At 39.5% G+C, this 20,697-nt stretch overlaps 1 protein-coding gene across 4 annotated transcripts in view; it reads left to right on the forward strand.

The window, feature by feature from the left end:
• Nucleotides 1–20,697, forward strand: part of LOC149201749 (E3 ubiquitin-protein ligase IPI1-like) — a 152,636-nt gene that overhangs the window by 76,084 nt on the left and 55,855 nt on the right. For all 4 annotated transcript variants that reach the window (XM_089403002.1, XM_089403003.1, XM_089403004.1 and 1 more), the window contains one exon: nucleotides 18,201–18,370. In XM_089403002.1, the coding sequence (XP_089259128.1) occupies nucleotides 18,201–18,370 (170 nt within the window). The remainder of the gene's footprint in view (nucleotides 1–18,200; nucleotides 18,371–20,697) is intronic.

Here is a 20,697-nt window from a genome sequence, read left to right on the forward strand (position 1 = left end):
TCTGATTCAGCTGATCAAGTCCTAGATCTATCTTTGATCTCCTTGGATGATCTGGATCCCCTATGCTACACCCCCACACCTTTCTAAGAACTGGCACACTTGAGTATCTCATTCCTCATTTGAGAATATCTCTTTCTCAATCTCTTTTATAACTTCTCATTGAGCAAAGTCCCTAACTGTAATCTCCAAAGTGATTGACAATTGAGATTAGATCTTGCCTCACTTGAAATTGACGATTGAGTTTAAAACATAATCACTAAAGTAAATAAGTTACTTTTCCTAAGTTTTTTTTCGCTCAATAGCCAAAATACTTATGTGCTTTTCCTAAGTTAGACTGAGATTAAATTACAAAAGCAAGCTACTCAATACATAAGAAAGTATCCTAAAGAGACTTTGGGCGATTTATGCACACCTAGACACTTAGGCTTGTGCAAAACCATCTGCCCAACCTAGAATCATCAACATGTTTTGCCTAGATGGTGCTTTTGATGAGTCTAAGAATTCATGTATTGTACGGAGGCAACTAAAGGATGATATCATAGAGTCACCTAATCGAAATGATTTGAATATCAAAGACACTAATGTTTTTAAGTTACTATAATGTGGCCTCCTGTGGGACCGAGTCAAATTCTTTTCGAAGGTTTACAAAGTAGAAAGCTTTCCAAGAGATGTCTTTCCTTCTCGACAATAGGTTGCAAGGTGAATAGGAAGATATGACCCATCATCTAATACGTTGGTCTGAAACATGCCTATTCTTGACCCTAAAGTTTGCTCCTCTTGGGCTCCTTAAACAATTGTAAATGGAGGGAAGTGGTGTAAAGCTTTGAGAATATATGTCCCACAATGATCATCTTGCTGTTATTTAGATCTGCATTACAACTCTATCTATGAATTTGGCGGATTGTATTGAGTGTACAACATGGTGAAGTAAATCAACGTAGTGACACACTAATGATTGTATACCATGTTATAATACTGGTGCTTAGAGCCTCTCTTCAATGGCAACTGTGCTATTGTTCAACTCTCAAATTGCTTGCTTGATCCTTCAACATTTTTGCACAAAGTTCTTAAGTTTATGTTTGTAAAGTTTTCTCCACTTGAGCTCCTTAGATAGTTGTAAATGAAGGGAAGTGGTGTAAAGCTTTAAGGATGTATGTCCCACCATGATCATCTTGTCGTTTTTTAGATCTCCCTTAGTGGCTAATCTTTCCATTTTAAGCACTAATTTTCTTGCACTAGGTAGATTTGCCCTAGATAAACCCTAGTTTTCAAAGCTTCAACTTGAGGACTCTTTGAAGGTTTCTTGCACCATTTGCTTGTCAATAATAATTTTTGGAAACCTTTTATTGGCTTATTGACTCTAGGGTATCCCATTTGTCTTGCTATACCTCTATCCCTAAGTCAATTGTACCTTAATTTGGTCTTTCTAGGGGGTGCGAGTTGCGTCCTCATTTATCGAGTGTTGTACTTAAGAGTCATCCTCTATAAGCCTCTAGTGTCAACTTGAACCTTGAACCTAGCACAACTTTCATAGGTGACCTCTATAATGGGAAGCCTCCCATTGGTGAAATTCCATAAACAACAAGGGGTATTGAGTGTGGTGACAGTGGTCGACACGTCATTGTTATCATTTAGTCTAGTGCTTGTTTTGTAGGGTACCCTTCTACAAGGCATACTAGATTTTGAGGCAACATTTCTAGTGCCATTGCTTGGGAAGATTTGAGTCAACCTCCTCGTTATCTAAAGTCTGAGCTTGATTTCATTGATTGAGCTTGTCCCCTAGACAAGGATAAATTTGCTCATCTATCTACTCCATTGGAAGAACGAACCCCTAGTTCTTCTTTGAGCTTCACAATTTCAGTGCTTCTATGGTGAAGCAATTCACCCCGGGGTCTCCCCATTTTGTTGCTAAGTGTGACTCAAGTCAATGGCTCTTTGGGATCTGCATGAGATGTTCCTTGCTTCAGATGTCAAGAATATTCCTTGATAACCAAATTGATGGGACACAAATTCTATGACAAATGTTCCAAAATTTGATGTGATCCTTCTTTAGCTGTGAATCATGTTGCCAAGTTTATCAAGTATACTTCAGAGATCAAGATGGTTCATGAGGATGCTCTCATGAGGTCCTTCATTAATTCCTTAAGGGATGATAAAGAGATTGGCTTAAACGTTCTTAGAAACGTAAAAGCATCCCTTTCATTAAGGTATTCATTGAAAAATTTCTCAAGTATTGGGGATTGTTGTGTCATTTCGAAGTTGTTCTTCAAGATTTGACCGTAGCTCTCCCATAGGAGCACCTCCTCAATTATGTTGAGGAAGTTGAAAAGGATCATTGCCATCATAAAGAAGGTATCACCCTTGATCATCTTGTTCCTTTTATCAATCAAAGAGATCAGGGTTGTGATGAAGAAGAATACCATGAGGAAGACTCTTTTTTGGATCATCAAGACATTGAATGTAATCTTGGAGGTGACCCATAAAATGAGCATGGTGAGAATCATGCTGAAAATGACGCCTTGGTAAATGAAGTTGAGGGGAGCTCCACATTTTTCATGGATGTTAAGTTTGGAAATGAACTTTCTGAAGAGCTTGAAAAGGGTGATCCCACTATATCCCAGGAGGTTAACATTGATTTTCTGCATATAGAAGAAGTGAAATGGCATATGGGCAGCCATATTTTTGACAAGGATCCGATTTATGATATTGATGACGATGTTAGCAATGAATTGGTCTTACTTTACACCCCATATAATTAGGAAGGTATGATTGTTGATGTATTTGAGCCATCCTTAGATCATATTTTTGCCCTCCTTCCATCATATTCATATTCGATGACTTGTGAACATGATGAGCGGACTTCGGTTGCCCCTTTTGAATCTTTTATTCCTATGATAAGTACTCTGTTTTCAAGACCTTTCCCTCTAGTCTTCTTCTTCTTTGTATAACTCACAACATGTATTAATTGTCGTTCATGAGAGTTTTACACAATAGATAGTTCTTGAGTAAGAATTCTTGAAATTGATTATTGATTACTGTTAAATTATGGTATGTTCTATGCTTAGAGCAATTTACTTCTTTTCTTCTTATTAGCCACAGATTAGCAATCATATATACATTAAGTAAAGTGCAGATAGACCATTAAACGATCGACAGAAACAAACCAAGACAAGAGACACAAGATGTGGCAGCTAGCGAGGGACAAACCCCAATTTGGGGAAACCCTTTGATCAAATCTTCTTTTATCTTCAATAGTTCAGCAGAGAGAAATAATACAAAATCAGAATTCTGTAATTTTATATCAACAACAAACCCTAGATCAACAAAGTCAAACTTGGTTAAACAACCCCAGATTGACTTCTAGTCAAATTGAAGAACTCGGTCTTCAACAACAATAAGTAGCAGCGCAAAACAGTCCTCAAAACATGGTCTAAACAATAGTCAATATATCAGCTCCTGCAGTCAGCCCTAACTAGTGAACGCTGCCCCAAACTAGTGGTTAAAGAGAGGTCAGCAAGGCTGATCTGAATTGCGGCTAGCAAGAGAGAGACTCCCCACACAAGTCCGCAGTCAAGGGAGCCTATACGTTGGTCAACGCAGTCCTCTAGCACCCAAAACGTGTTGTTGTACCTTCCTCCTGTGTCCTCCTCCTTCCACATCACAGCTTATTGCCCTAACTGCGTCCTCTTTCTTATTCCCACGTGAGAGAGTCTTCTTCCTCCAATGCATACCCAAGAGACTAGGAGAGAGAAGAGATGTGGAGATGAGATGACGAGTAAATGAATCAACCTCTCTTGTATTTATATGATTCACTAGGCATGTGTGCCACACATTTCACTGTTGGCCGACCTTGACAATTTGTCAAGTAAATACAAACAAATTCATATCTCCATAAATAATTGTCGGAATCGAACGGTGTTTAGATCAATCCTACACCTCTCGACAAGAGGAATCTAGGAAAAATAACAGCTGCCATAAATGAGGTGACCCACATGGAGTTTGGCTCTAGTTGCCAATTTTAACACTCCCTCTCAACTAGGGAGAACTCCATCTGCAATCCGTCTGACTGTCGCTACTATCCCAACCATCAAATGCACTGCCTTGCACAGCTTGGCCCTGCTCTGCTCTGCTCGAACTATGAAGAAGAAGAAATGATCAAGGATGTATCATACCATCCTCCATTGACTCGAAGTCAGTCTCAGAGTGTGTCATACCACTCTCACTGATCCCAGATCAGTATCATTGATCCCAGATCAATGGAGGTCATCCTAGCATAGGGAGTACGGTAGATACAACGATGCTTCTATCGATAGTACTACTAATGGTCCCTAACCCCATTTCTCTACTCATTGATCAGATGAGAGGTACTTCCCATGAGTCCTAGACTGCATGGGTAGGATGCCTCGACAAGAAAACTAATCATCCTGTCAATAGGGGAACGAATCATCCTGTCCAATAGTTGCCACAGGGGAACTAATCACCCTGTTCCACAGTCGCCACGGAGAACTAATCATCCTGGCCCACAGGAGAACTAATCATCTTGTCCTACAGTCGCCACGGAGAACTAATCATCCTGGCCCATAGGGGAACTAATCATCCTGTTCCACAGTCGCCACAGAACTAATCATCCTGTCCTACAGTCGCCACAGAGAACTAATCATCCCGGCCCACAGGAGAACTAATCATCCTATCCTAAAGTCACCACCGGGTGTCACAGGGGAAGGTTGAACCTTTCACCCTATACGTAGTGCACCACCAGGGGATGGTGAGTTGCCTTGTGGTCACATGTCACTCCAAGAAGTACCCCGTGCCCCCTGGAGCTCCCAGAGCTCAATACATCATACTCGACCCTCATAAGAGGGTCTTTGAATGACACCAAGTCGTTCTCGGAAAGTCAAGAATTTGACCTTCCCTAGGGCTTTGTCAAAATGTCGGCGACCTGTTCATTTGTACCGATATGTTGGAGCCTTATTGCTCCCTACTGCACCATATCCCGAATATAGTGGTACCTGATATTGATATGCTTGGAGCGATCATGAAATACGAGATTCTCTGATAAACGAATCCCGCTCTGGTTGTTACATAGGATCACGGTGGTATCCAATGTAAATCCAAACAGCTCACTGAAGAGCTTTAGCAACCAGATCGCCTCACAAGAGGCCATACTAGCAACAATGTACTCTGCCTCGATGGTGCTCAAAGCCACCGACTTCTGCTTCCTACTCATCCAGGATATCGAGGCAGATCCCAAAAAGGAACAACACCCAGAAGTGCTCTTTCGGTCCACCACACTGCCTGCCCAATCAACATTGGTATATCCAAGTAGTCTCACATCTCCGACAGTGTATCTCAACCCATGAGTGATTGTGCCACGAAGATATCTGAACAGATTCTTGGCACCAATCCAATGTGTGTGGTAAGGCTCAACCATATGTTGACTCAATGTGTTGACTGCAAAGCATATATCCGAACGTGAGTTCACCAAGAACATCAATGCTTCAACGAGTTGACGATACTTGGTAGCATTTCGTAAAACAGGTCTGACAACACTACCACTTAACTTCTTGAAGTCAAGCTCCATCGGGGTAGTTACGGGCTTGCAGTGCACCATACCGAATCTCTCCAATATCTTCACCACATATTTTCCTTGAGATAGGAAAATCTGCCCTGGCTTCTACCAGACTTCTAGTCCTAGGAAATAGTGCATCAGTCCTAGGTCCTTCATCTCAAACTCAGAAGCCAAATCCCTCTTACATTTGTGAATGAGAGGGTCTGCCCCTATTAGAAAGAGGTCGTCAACGTACAACACCAGTATGAGAGGATTGTCATCTTCAACCTTAAAGTAAAGGTTAGGGTCGACTTCACTCCTAGTGAATCCCAGCTTCATCAAGTAGCTATCGATCCTCTCATACCATGCTCGGGGTGCTTGCTTCAGCCCATAGAGGGCCTTCTTCAACCTGCACGCATGAGATTCTCGATCATTTATCTCAAATCCTTCGGGTTGCTCCACATAGACCTCCTCTTTGATCGAACCATGCAAGAACACAGTCTTGACATCCATCTGATGTAGGTTCCATCCTTGCGAAGCAGCAAGGGCTATGATCGAGCGGATGGTGGTATATCGGGCAACAGGTGCAAATATCTCGTCATAGTCTATACCTTCCTTCTGAGAGAAGCCACGAGCAACAAAACGAGCCTTATATTTTTCCGCACTTCCATCAACTGCATGCTTTATCTTGTAAAGCCATTTCGAAGTGACAACTGCTTTTTCCTGGGGTCTGGGGACCACATCCTAGACATCGTTTTTCATGATGGACTCATATTCCTCAGTCATAGCATCCTTCCATACTTGATGCTTGACAACTTTTGCGAATGACGAAGGCTCATTTTGGATGATCGTGCTCATGATGGTCAAGTATCCCTGATACTTGGTTGACTTCTTACTCTCCGGAAGGTTCCCCTGGGTGCAATGTGCCCTTCAGCATCATCAAGTGTCCCACTAAGCCATGAAGGTCTCTTCCTAGAAGAGGAGGGCTCTTGCAGAGGGGGATCAATAGGATCCATAGGTTCTTCCACATCGAGCATCGTCTCATCTTCCTTTGCCTTCGGTTCCCTGGTGTCAGCTTCTTTAGATCCCATTAGGGTAGGAAGATTGTCAACTTTGCTAAGAGCCATATCTTCGTCAAAGGTGACATCATGGCTAATCTCGACTTCCCTTTGCCCAGCCACATATATTTTATAGCCCTTAGTATTTTCGCTATAGCCCACAAAGATTCCTTTCTTTTTAGATGCACACAATTTATTCCTTTTCTACTTTGGCACATGAAAATATACAGGACTTCCCAAAATTCTAAAATGAGATACGTTAGGTTTCTTACCAGTGAACATCTCTTCGGGAGTCTTGGAACCCAATTTTTGATGAGGGCTTCGCTTTTGTACATATACGGCGGTATTTGCAGCTTCGGCCCATAAACTCTAGAAGTCTTTGATCATGGAGCATAACACGGACAACTTCCACAATCGTACAATTCTTCCTTTTCGCCACACCATTCTGCTCAAGAGTATATGGTGTAGTAGTCTCCCTCTTAATGCCAACCTCTTTGAAAAAGTCATGAAGCTCATTGGATTCATACTTGGTCCCATTATCAGTCTTTAAGATCTTCATCTTCTTTTTGGTTTGATTCGCGATCAAGGCTTTGAAGTGACGAAACTAGGAGAACACTTCATCCTTCTTTTTCAAGAAGTATGTCCAAGCCTTGCGAGAATAATCATCTGTAAAACTGAGGTAATATAAATATCCTCCCAAGGAGTTCACAGGCATCATACCGGATATGTTTGATTGAACCAACTGCAATATATCAGAGGTCTTGCTTTGGCTTGAGGGGAATGTTCCCCTTTTGAACTTTCCTTTGGCACGTCCCAGACATACACCTTCTTGCTCTAATCTGAACTCAGGCATCCCGGTCACCATTTTTCTCACATCAGGTAGATCTTTATAATGAAGGTGAGCAAACCTCCGATGCCATAGTTCAGACTGAAGAGATGTGTCACAAGACATGACACCCAACGGACTTCCTCCGACCTGATATAATGAATCAACTCGAAGCCCAAGAGTGAAAGCATCTTTAAAGTTCTTTTTCCATACACGTACCTTGCCATCAATGAAGGCCACCTTCTCGCCTTTGTCTTACATTTTCCGAAATGGACACTAGGTTCTTTTTGAGATCAGGTACATATAATACTTCTTGTAAATGAATTGTATTTCCCTAATTCAATTGAAGAGTGACATTCCCTATGCCTTTGACGGGATATTTTGAGTTGTCCCCAAGAACAATTTCCAGGTTGGTCTCCTTCTCTATTAGATGAGAGAGAGCTTCTTTGTAACCAGTGAAGTGCCTTGAGGCACCACTATCAATAAGCCAATTTCCCAGCAAGTTCAGGGGAGCAGTTTTAGAGAGGGCCGCTGGTAGATAATATTCATCTTGCTTATTGTTAACAACGTTAAATTCATACCTGGAGTTTCTTGCCTTCTTGAAGGGTTTTCCTCTTCCTTGATTTTCGACATTTCTTTTACCTCTGCCATTGGACCTACCATTCCTTTTATTGCCTTGAGAGTGATTTTGATTATCGTCATGGTGTGAGTCCCTTTTATCAGGGCACTCCCTCGCATAGTGGCCCATTTTGTTGCAATTGTAACATCGACCTTTTCTTCCACCTTTTGGTCCAGCCTTTCCTTTGGATTTAGCCCCATAATTGTTTCTTCTTTTAGCATGAGAAGAAAAGGCAGAGGGATGGCCTTTAAGTGCGGGCATTTCTTGCTCTTCCATCCTTGTTTCTTCTTGAATGCATCTTGCCATCAATTCCTCAAATCCAGGAATTACATTATTGTTGAGAAGAGTAGTCCTGAATATATACCATTTAGGTGGCAGTCCTCCAAGAGTTGTGAGTGTCATTTCCCTGTCAGGAACTACTTCCCCAATAGATAGGAGATCATTCTTGATCTCGGTGATCCTTAAGAAATATGCTTGCATACTCTCATCTTTGCCCTTCTTAATTTTCTTCAACTTATTTCTAAGGAATAGAACTTGATTTGCATCATTAACTTTAAATAAACTCACCAGTCTATCGTAGATTTCCTTGGAGGTGGTCATCTTGGAAACATAGGCCACGAGGCGCTTGTCGATAGAGTCCTGGATGATCTTCCTTGCTTTGACTTCTCCCTTGGTCCACTTGCTTCTACTAGCAGCGGATGCATTTGATGGAGGCACAACAATATTGCCTCTCACATTATCCAACACTTCCCGTTCTTCCAATATTAGATCGAGAGACATCTTCTATCCGTGATAGTCAGACTTCTCACAAAGTTCGTCTTCAGCGGGGAAGTGTGTTGAGGACCCCACTACTTCTTTAAGATTGCTTCAACAACCTTCGGTGATTGCTCTTGCTCTTGCTCTTGCTTGGTCTTTGTCTTCACCTCACCTCTGATACCATGTTAAATTATTGTATGTTCTATGCTTAGAGCAATTTACTTCTTTTCTTCTTATTAGCCACAGATTAGCAATCATATATACATTAAGTAAAGTGTAGATAGAACATTAAACGATTGATAGAAAACAAGCCAAGACGAGACACAAGATGTGGTGGCTAGCCAGGGACAAACTCCAATGCGGGGAAACCCTTTGATGAAATCTTCTTTTATCTTCAATAGTTCAGTAGAGAGAAATAGTACAAAATCAGAATTCTATAATTTTATATCAGCAACAGCTAACCCTAGATCAACAAAGTCAAACTTGGTCAAATAGACCCCGATTGACTTCGTCAAATTGAAGAACTTGGTCTTCAACAACAATAAGTAGCAACCCAAAACAGTCCCTAAAACATGGTCAAAACATCAGTCAATATATCAGCTCCTGCAGTCAACCCTAACCAGTCAATGCTGCCCAAACCAGTGGTCAAACAGAGGTCAACAAGGTTGATCTGAATTGCGGCTAGCAAGGGAGAGACTCCCCACACAAATTCGCAGTCAAGGGAGGCTATACATTGGTCAACGCAGTCCTCTAGCACCCAAAACGTGTTGCTGTACCTTCCTACGTCCTCCTTCCACGTCACAGCTTGCTGCCCTAACTGCCTCCTCTTTCTTCTTCCCATGTGAGAGAGTCTTCTTCCTCTTATGCATACCCAAGAGACTAGGAGAGAGAAGAGATGTGGAGATGAGATGATGAGAAAATGAATCAACCTCTATTGTATTTATATGATTCACTGGGCATGTGTGCCACACATTTAACCGCTGGTCGACCTTGACAATTTGTCAAGTAAATACAAATAAATTCATATCTCCATAAATACTTGTCGGAATCGGATGATGTTTAGATCAATCCTACACCTCTCGACAAGAGGAATCTAGGAAAAATATCAGCTGCCATAAATGAGGTGACCCACATGGAGTTTGACCCTAGTTTCCAATTTTAACAATTACTACATATTTAGGTTGCAAGAGTGAACCCATAGGTGTAAGCAGGATTCATCATTCCCCTCTTCATTCTTGAACCCTCTCCATTATCCATGTCCTATTTAGTTTCCCACCTCCCACCCCTATGATCTAACATGTAAGTATTATGATTATATTATGATTATTGTGATGCTTCTTGGTTTTGCCCCATGATTAGCCATAGGGGCAAGAGGTGTGACATTGATCTAATGATATGTTGGCTACATTGGTTGTATGATTATACTTAGGTCATGCATTCCATGCTAGCATTGCATATTAGAGTAGTTAGTCACATTGCATATTGTGTGAGCATTCTAATATCATTCATATCATGTTCATGATGAATAGAATGCATTAAGAACATATTTTATACCCTGTATAGATTTTATCATCTTCATATAAAACATTTGTGATACCTTACACCTAGTGCGCATGCTCCCAAAGAAGTTGATTGCAATGTGCAGGTTACAGGATTGTAAGTGCAGGGATTGCTAATGTTCTCATGAACTCCTCGTTTGAGCAGATGGATAATTCACTCTACAGTGAGCTCATGTCCCTCAGTTGGAGCCATTGTTACCCACCAAAATTGGTATAACCCTATAGGAGAAAAAATTTCACCTATGCTTGAGACCTAGCCAGTCAACTAGATAGTTAACAACACTTGACTGCCACCACTAGCTAATGATATGCCATTATATCTCCGCCACTTGCATTAGCCAATTTCTTCTTAGTCATCCAACATGAGCGCATGGACAAATGTGGGCCTCCACTCAAAAGGTACTTTGGTCATTTTGCAATCGGGTGCTTATACATGTTTGTTTTTGGGTATTTGATATGGATTATGGGGTGATCTAGAAGAATGAGGGATTTTGACTGTGATCTTGTTCTCTCACCTTAAATCGAGGGTTAATCTTTGATCCTCTTCTAGTGAGACCTCCCTTAATGGCCTAATGGGTATAGGAGGGGCACTACTTGGGAAGCCCTGAGTGAGATAGTGTAGTTCCATCTTCCCCTATGTTATAATTAACACTTTCCATCATGAGTTCTTTGGGATTTTGCACCCATATACTATATCGTTGGGTAGGGCCCAAAAAATTTGCCATAGGAGGTGGATGCAGCGAAAATAAACAGAAAGAGCATATCATGGCCACACCAAAACAAAACAAAATGAAAATCAAAATGCAGAGGAAGGCCAGGGACATACAGACTAGCACGTGGGAAAAAGCGTAACATGAGCTCTACCTCACTCATTATGAGCATTAGCCGGTTCCTGAGCACTTGATGCTCAATTACATCAAACGAAGGAACCCTTGCATGTGCCAAAGCCGATGAGCAATGAACTGACTCATCGTTAAGGGGTAATACAATTGCCACATCATTCAAACCAAGCTCTAAATCTTGAGCTATGAGCAACAATACAAATAAAAATCAATAATAAGTAAAAGGCGCACAAGAGGGGTGGAAAAATGGCCGAGTTGGTAACTCATGCATCCATTAATGCTCCCTCCTCACATCTATAAACTCAGTATGTGGGCGGCACCCCCATCAGCTGATCGCTTTGACCATGGCACTTAGCCATGAAGTCTTATCCCCTTCGTTATCAACATTATTATTCACTAACATCCTATCATTTGAAGGTTTTTCCAAGGAAGTGTTACTTCCCCTTAGGGGTTGGGAACACCTAATAAGATTGACCTTTAGTCACTCCTAACTAGGGAGACAACACCTTTGCGAGTTTAGGGTCTTGATTTTGGATGGGGATCCTTGTTTGAAGTATTAAATAGCCCATGACATTGAAGTTTGGTTCATTTAGATGTAATACCGATCTTTGTGCCTAATGACTGGTTGCTTTCACTAGAATATTTATTGTGATTGTTAAGTGGTTTAGTAGCCCAGGTCTTGAGCACCTCCTCCACAAGTACCCAAGCCCTTAGAGAAGCATATTGGAATGAACAAGTGAAGCATTGAGACCCTTGGGCCTCCTCGTAGTAGCATACTAGCAATAGATGACACATGTTCCAGGGCAAATCCGACACCTAGGAGATTGGATTACTTTGTACTAGATTTGATGATTCATTAGGTTGACATAGTTGGACCCAACATGCCCCCAGGCTGACCTTGACACTAATTTATGGATGACAACTAATGATTCAACCCAGATGAAGAGACTAGGGAGGGCTAGTTGCACTTGAGAAGCCCTCAATGCTAAAGCAGAGGAGGCCACTTTGAGTGGTTGGAGATCCATGGAGACCCCTTTGTGGTGCCCCAGCTAGATATTGGTTCCACACAGGAGCCATTGAAGTGGATTTGAGGAGGAACCCTCAATTTTTGACTCTTAAATGCTTCTACACCATCTTGGACACCTAATCTCTCTTGGACATGCCATTTTGAGCTCATTTACTACATGACATTAGCCCTAGAGAGCTAGTGGCTCACATGTTTGGGCTAATTAGAACAATTTATGTTTAAGCTAGTGGGTTGGTTTGTAACCCATAGGTATGTTGTGATCAAACTTGTTTTCTTGGGGCCTTTAGGCTAATTAGCACTTGTACTCATATGAATAGAGGAGAGGATCATACATTTCTATCATCACCACTTGTGACATAAATTCGGCCTTCTTGAGAATTTCGACCTTCTTATTTCTCGGAGAGATGTGATTCTATGGAGAAATTGTCTATTGGAGCTTTTTCTTAGCATTGGAGAAGTTATCTTGGATCAATAAAGGATTATACATTTATTTTGTTTTGTAATTGAACTTTGTACTTGATAAATTTATGATCTTATGTCTAATGTATGGAATGCATTGATTATCTAGGGTTTTCTTTATTTTACCATTTATTGTTGAAGATCAATTGTATAAAATCTAGATATCATCATTGTATGCATTACTCATGGATGAAATGTGAATGTTAATCCCTTTGGTGAACCTTTAAAATAGATCTCACAAGTGACCCTGATTCCTCACAAAGATAATACTTAGTGTTTTGTGCTAGGGCATTCAAATATCCTTATTGCTTTGCAAGATTTAGCCAATCTATCACACCCATAGACTCCATCTTCCAAAGGACTAGACATTGGCCTTGTCTATTTGGTGATCACACAATTTCACCCCAAAACTAAATTTGTTCTCTTTCCTACTTCAAACGTCTTGAGGAAAAACAACCAAGGTAGGGCTTGATGTGAATTGCATAAGAAGGGGAATTTAAGCTTGTGTAAGGATTCAACATTGAGGGAAGATCTAGTTGCCTCAAAATCAACCTCCCTTAGTGGCTAATCTTTCCATTTAAGCACTAATTTTCTTGCTTGTTATCGTTCAAACTAGTAGGGGTCCCGGAAGGGGATCCTATAGAGAAACTGCTAGGTCAAGGGGCAACAATAGAGCAATAGCCCATTGTCACCTTATCTATGGTTCCCTTCTCTTTATGGACTTTCACCGATGGGAGGAGACTCGATATAAGAGGAAACACAAGGATTAATAAGTCAATGATGGGATGAAGAGTGATTCCTAAAGCCTATTCACAAGAGAGGCTTAAGTAATTTGCTTGCTTGCTTTGAAAGCAAGGTAATTGGCTCTCTAAGAAGGGCTATGAGGATACCTAGACCTAGGGTTGGAGGATATGCCTTGACAAGGGGCTTCCTAGGCTTAAGGATCCTTGTGAAGAAATGAATTCTATGTAATCCTTGTGGAATTTGAGTTGTAGAGTTGCAGGACCACAAAGAACTCGAGTGGACCTTGACTAAGTCAAGGGTATGGAGTTGATCAACCAAGGAGGGGCATGAACTAATTAGGGGAAAGAATAGGATCAAAGGACAAGTTTTCTTTTGAGATTTGAATGCAATGATCCAAGTAAGGACACTAACCCACATCAACCTAGGGCAAAAATTGGTCTTATGACTAGGGCCTGCTATATCTTGGGATTCCACTGTCAGATATGCTTGAAATTTGGAGGACCTTTAGAGAAAAGCCCAGTGCAATAGTGGACCAAAAATCGAGGGATTTGAATGGCTACAATAAAATTCGTTGGATGCCCTAGGTGACCCTCTAGGGTTAGGCCTAGAATTTGGAAAAGTGAAGAAAGAGAGGTAAATTTGACCACCAAAGGGATACGAGGATCAATGCCTTATTTCTTGGGCTTAATGGAGTCAAGATACACAGATTGAGAATTTTCGTGAGCTAAGGAGCCCTAATTGATCTTTGCTAGCCTCTCCAAGGGAAACAACTAGATCAATAGGGATTTATACTTCAAATTTGCGAAGGAGACAAAGTTTCGAGGTCTTCAACGTAAGAGGTGCCTCTAGGAACATTCACCCGATCCCTCAAAGCTCAACACATGCATTTAATCACCTTTTCAAGGTCCCAGATGAATTTCACATTACATAACCCATACAAGAACAATGATAACAAGTTACATGCATTTGACAAGTAAGGTAACAAAATAACATCAAAGTTTCAACTTACATGAGAAAAAGAGTATATCTATTCATCAATTTGACATTATAAAGAAGCTCCAAAGACAATAGTGGAAATCCAAACATCATAGTGCATCAAGAAAGCTCCAAAAGTTATCCCAACAAAAAGTACAAAAATCTCTTAAGAGATACCAATCCAATCCAAGTGATGATGAGAGAAATGAATCACCTCACATCAATTTATACGATCTCTATAGAGTTCGATTTGCTTAATCAGGCCTAATTAAGCCCCAAGTAATATAATGTGCAATAATAACATCCCTTGGTGACAAGCCCACCAAGATAGCTCAATAACATAAAATAAGCCTCTCAAGAGGGTAGAATAATCAATTTAATGAGTTGTTGGGCCATTGAGAAGGCCTAATGAAGTCCAAAGTGTGCCATGGTGAGAGAATGGACTCCAATAATAGTGGACAAGGGGTTGGTCCCTTGTTTCCCAAGTAGGTCACATGTGGTGCTCCAAAGTGGGTGTGGGGGCATCATGATCCTCTTTAGCAAACTCGTCCAATGTTTATGGGTGAAACTGGGCCTTAAATGAGTGACAAACTCGACCTCTTTTTTGTTTTTGTTTTATGGAAAAGCTTAGACCCTTGGCCAACAAGAATTGGCCCAAAAAGTAGAGTATGAACTCAGCCTTATGCTCAGAACGCAATAGAGATTTGACCTCCCACAAAACCCTTAACTCAACCCATTCTTTAGTAGGCTCAACCCACTTATATATGGTAGACTTGGCCCTGAAATGAAGCTTGGAAACTTGGCCTGTATAAAGAGATATAGAATATTCATGGTTAGAAGATAAAATCAATTGATAACACCATGAGAACTTATTTCCTCTGCTATTATCGTCTTCTGTTGAAGCACAATGACAAAATCTAATTGATGTCGCTTCCAAACTAGCTAGGGTGTATAGTTTCAATATCGAAACTAGCAATCAAAATGAGGGTTTCCAAAAACCCTAGAATCTTTGTTAAGAGCTTTCCAAGTTTTTTTTTTCAAGTGAGAAAATGGGGGAATGAAGAGAGACTCCTCATTTTCCCTCTTTTATAAGTCATTTGCCATTTTTGCCACCTTTTTACCCCTTTATTTTAATAAAGTCACTTTAATGGGTTTTTTCACTTGATAATTTAAAAATGCCTTTTCATTAGCCTAGGACGCACCCCTTTCACCAATTCAACTTTTGTAATGTTTTCTCCTCGATGAACTGTGTTCCCTTGATTAATTTTTCCTGTCCTAGCCTACGGGAACCTTATTAGGTTAGCGGATTCCCTTATGTCTCCTAAGTGAATGGGGACATTACAAAGAAGAATACCCTGAGGAAGACTCTTTTTTGGATCACCAGGACATTGAAAGTAACTTAGGATATGACCCAGAAAAGGAGCATGGTGAGAATCATGTTGAAAAAGACACCTTGGTATATGAAGTTGAGGGAAGCTCCATCCTTTTTATGGATGTTAAGTTTGGTAATGCACTTTCTGAAGACCTTGAAAAGGGTGATCCCATTAATTCTCGAGAGTTTAACATTTGTGATTTTTTGCATATAGAAGGGAAATGGGATATGAGCAGCCATTTTGACAAGGATCCGACTTATGATATTGATAATGATGTTAACAATGACCTTGTCTTGCCTTACACCCCATATAATCAGGAAGATATGATTGTTGATGTATTTGAGCCATCCTTAGATCTTCTTTTTGCCTTCCTTCCATCATATTCAGATTCCATGGCTTGTGAAGATGATGAGCCAATTTCGATTGCCCCTTTTGAATCTTATTCTTATGGTAAGTAGTCTGTTTGTCGAGACCTTGCCCTTGAGTCATCTCCTTCCTTATAACTCACTGGATGTCTTAAATGACATCAATGAGAGTTGTACAACGGAGATAGTTCTTGAGCAAGAATTCCTGAGATTGATTATTGATTACTCCAAATTTAGGTTGCAAGAGAGAACCCAAAGGTGTAAGCAAAATTCTCCATTCTCCTTTTCATGCTTGACCTTATCTCCATAATCCATGGTATATTTAGTTTCCCACCTCCCACCCCTATGATCCGGAATCTAAGTATTATGATTATTGTGATGCTTCTTGATTTTACCCCATCATTAGCCATAGGAGCAAGAGGTGTGACATTGATTTAATGATATGTTGGTTGCATTGGTTGTATGATTATACTTAGGTTATGCATTGCATGCTAGCATTGCTTATTAGAGTAGTTAGTCACATTGCATATTGTGTGAGCATTCTAAAATCATTCATATCATGTTTCATGCAAGAATAGAATGCATTGAGAATAGATTTTATTTGCTGTACAGATTTTATTATCTTCATATGAAACATGGGTGATACTTTACACCTATTGCACATGCTCCCAAAAAAGTTGATTGCAATGTGAATGTTACATGTTTGCGAGCCCAAGGATTGCTAGAGTTCTCATGAACTCCCGTTCGAGCATATGGATCATGCGTTCTACGGTGAGCTCATGTCCCCATGTTGGAACCAGATATTACCCACCAAAATGGGTAATCCTATAGGAGAACTTTTCTCCTATTCTCGACAGCCAGTTGTTCAACTTCATTGCCAACAACCCCTAGCAACCACCACTAGCTAATGATATTGCATTATATTTCCGCCACTTACATCAGCCAGTTGCCCTTGAGTCCTCACCCATTCGACATGAGCACATGGATGAAGGTGACCCTCCACTCAAAATGTAATTTGGTTATTTTGCAATCGGGTGCTTATCCCTAGTGTTGGGGGACATGTTTTCCCCAAAACTGGGGCATCTGGGTTTGCCACACCCCCTCGCTCCTAATCCTTCCTCCAATAAGATAGAACAAAGATATGGGATTGAGGTTTGGGCAGTTTGTGACCTTGGTAAACTTAAATTTTTAACATTACCATAATTGTTTTAGGATGTTTGAGTGTGGTTCCAATCTCATTGGATTTTATATGGAGAAAGTAGGATTTCATGTCCCATTCAGAATTCACGTGACTTCACAGTTTTCAGGGTTTTAGGATTGACAGGATTATAGTGCTTCCATTGGATTGCATAATGATGAATTTCCTTGGAATGAATTGTTATCATTGGGATATTATGACTATTATTTTTATTTTTGTAATTTTAGAGACAGGGTCCCAGCCAGCTTGAATGTCCCTAAAATTTGGTAGTGCTCGCACATGTCCCCCATGTGTATCTCGACAGTCTGTGTTCTCCCATCCTAGAAACTTGGTGGAACATTGTCTTTATGTGGCAATGTGATTATTTGATGTTGCTGTCGGTTTATTATTAAAGAAACTGAAAAAAATGAATATGTTTCTAGTTTTTAAAGCTTGCTGATTTTTCCGATTAAATCCCAATTAATCTTTTTGGGACCTTTGCTGATTAATGTCTGATTATGATTATTTCATCTATGACTTCGACAGCCGCTGCACAGGCTGACTGAATTTTTTATCACCTATGTTGGTAAATTCTAATCAACGATGTAGCTTGCGTGAAACGATTTGTATGACATATATTAAACTTTTGTTGGAGTCTTGTAAGTTATAGATTATCCTGTAGGTGCAGGGTTCTGTCTTTTTTCTTTTTTGTTTTCTTTGGGAAGTGGATGTGAATCTTCACTTTTATGTATAAGTTACATGTCAACATGCTATCAAAGCTTATGGTTCAGGTATACATGGGTTTCTTGGATGCTGTCCTACTTTAGTTTCTATCATCAAGGACTTGATCTCGTTATTTGTTCATGTTGCAGATTGTATTGGTTCAGCATTTAATGCCAAAGGAGCAATGCAATGTCCAAATTGTAGGAATATTGAGAATGGCCAATGGCTTTACGCAAATGGTTGTAATCCTTATGAAGACATTATTCTTGAGAATTTCACAAATAATGAAGACTTGTATGATGTAAATCATACTGAAATGGTAAGATGTTCCTGAGGTTATTTTATTCATCCAAAGATTCTGCTGCATGAACTGGAAACTACGGAATTTACACAAGTATTACCAACATGTTATAATTTTTCCATAAATAAGGTTATTTTTTTTGAAGACCTTATTGCTTTCAAATTAATAATAATTATGCATGATTACCATATTCAATTTATTGAACAGAAGCAGAAGACATGCTTCAGTTGAATTTTCGGATGTATCCAATTGACCTTTGTTAGTAATTAATTATACAGATATAGTTGAGCCTTTCATATGAAAATTATAAAGGACAGTACAGATCAAATTTTTATGATTTGATGCTTAGATTATCTATTAGATCCCTTAAATTTGTTTCAGCGAGAATCCAGCATTGCACATATACTTGTACAGTCTCCTGGGTCTATCATTCAGCTTGAGGATATTAATTATTTTTATTGGTCCAGTGATGCACATCGTATTCCAAGAATCTTAACTTTTAGACTCTAGTACACTTTATTTGCTCATGCAGATATCTTCAATTCTCGTGTACCAATCTAAAAATTTTGTAGGCACAAAATAAGTTCATATTTCCCATTCTTTTAAAGTGTATTCTGTAGGTATTTCTTTGTACAATTTTCTTTTATCTATATAGATATTTGTGCTGCACATTTAAGCCAGGTAGAATAAATTCCATCTCTTTTACAAACTCTGCAATTTTGTTTGTTAATATGCATTAGTTGGCTTCTTTGTTTTAGAAGATCCTTGAAAGTATGATTTTATGGTAGCCAGAACATCCTTTAGAGTACAAATATGTTCATTTTTGTGATTCCTCTATTTTGTATTGTAAACTCCGTAATATAAGAAGATGGAAAGCACAATCCTTCATTGACTGCTAGTGTTCTCGTTTGAGTTTCCAGGGTAAATATTAGTGTTCCATTGTGTGACTTTGCTTCTGTAGTCTATTTCATATGCTGTAATAGTTAAGGTATTCAAATGGTATGTTTTTATTTTTTAATTTTGGAAGTGTTAGAAATAATAAAAGAAGGTTTTGTAGTCTGTTTCATATGTTGTATTAGTTAAGATATTCAAATGGCATGTTTTTATTTTTTATTTTTTGAAGCATTAGAAATACTAAAACAAAGTTTCACAGCTGAGCATAGGCTTATTATGGTTGTTTTAAGTTTAGATTTATTTTGATGAGCTGCCAGTGGAATATCAATGGTGGTTTATAGATCAATGATTTTGTTTATTTCTCTATAATTAGGACACATCAACCTAAAATAGTCCGACTTTTTTAACATCACCACTAGAGTTGAAAAATAACTTTTGTTTGGTCATTAATACTTACATCCAACATCTCTTTTACTATTTTTTCATTCTCAGTCTTTCCTTGATATGGATATCCATAAGGTCTTATGTTGGGAGGTGTTGTACCTAGTAAGAGACCAATTTAGTGCTCATGATTGCTAGAGGGAGGTAGACCTTTGAAAGGCTTGCTATGTTTGTTCAAAGTATGTTGTAGTTCTAGAGGAATAATATTGTCTTCTTCTTGAATTTCCATAGAATAGACATTGGCAATAATTCCTTGAGCAACTTTGTTTAGTAACTTTTCCATTTTGCATGAGTTAATCTCCTAAGATGTTGGGTCTTGTTATCTCATAAATTTGCCCCTGGCAAATTTAAATGGTTAAAGACCAGTGCATTTCATCAGGCTAGGGGGTTCAGAAACAAATATAGACACAGGCTGAGTATTGGTTCCCAGGGAGACAACTTACATGATTGATCCAATGATGATTTAGACACAATTTTATGTAGATTAGAGAAACTTGCTGTTTTTGGTAGGTCCCCTACTTTCTAAGAGGCAGAGTTCCAAGGATGGTACAATAGTATTGATCACACATTTATATCCCTTTATGAACTCAGGATTTCAATAAGGCTTCTCCATGTGACAAGCATGGCACATACCATTTTTTAGCAGATTTTGTCCTGAGATTCGCATGTTAGAGATAATGGCATATGTTGAAATTCTAAGGCTGGTATGGTAGAATACAATTTTTTACCAGGTTTTCATTTCCTAATGATTTTCAACCAATATTTATGCCACTAATATCATTGAATAATTACACTTCAGAAAATCTCAACAGTAAATGCAGCAGAAACAATAAAGATCATAGAAAGACAACCATGCACAATAGAGACAATATTTTTACCTTGGGAAACCCAACCTTGGGAGAAAACCCAACAACTTTTCTTAGGAGAAATTATTCTTTAGCAAGGTTTACAAATCAACAATTTGTCTAGAAATCTGTGCCAATAATCCAAGTCAAATACCAGTCAAACCT

This window comes from Pinus tabuliformis, chromosome 2_1, assembly GCF_031772625.1.
Source record: "Pinus tabuliformis cultivar Carrire ecotype Pingquan chromosome 2_1, CPIR1, whole genome shotgun sequence".
NCBI lineage: Eukaryota > Viridiplantae > Streptophyta > Pinopsida > Pinales > Pinaceae > Pinus > Pinus tabuliformis.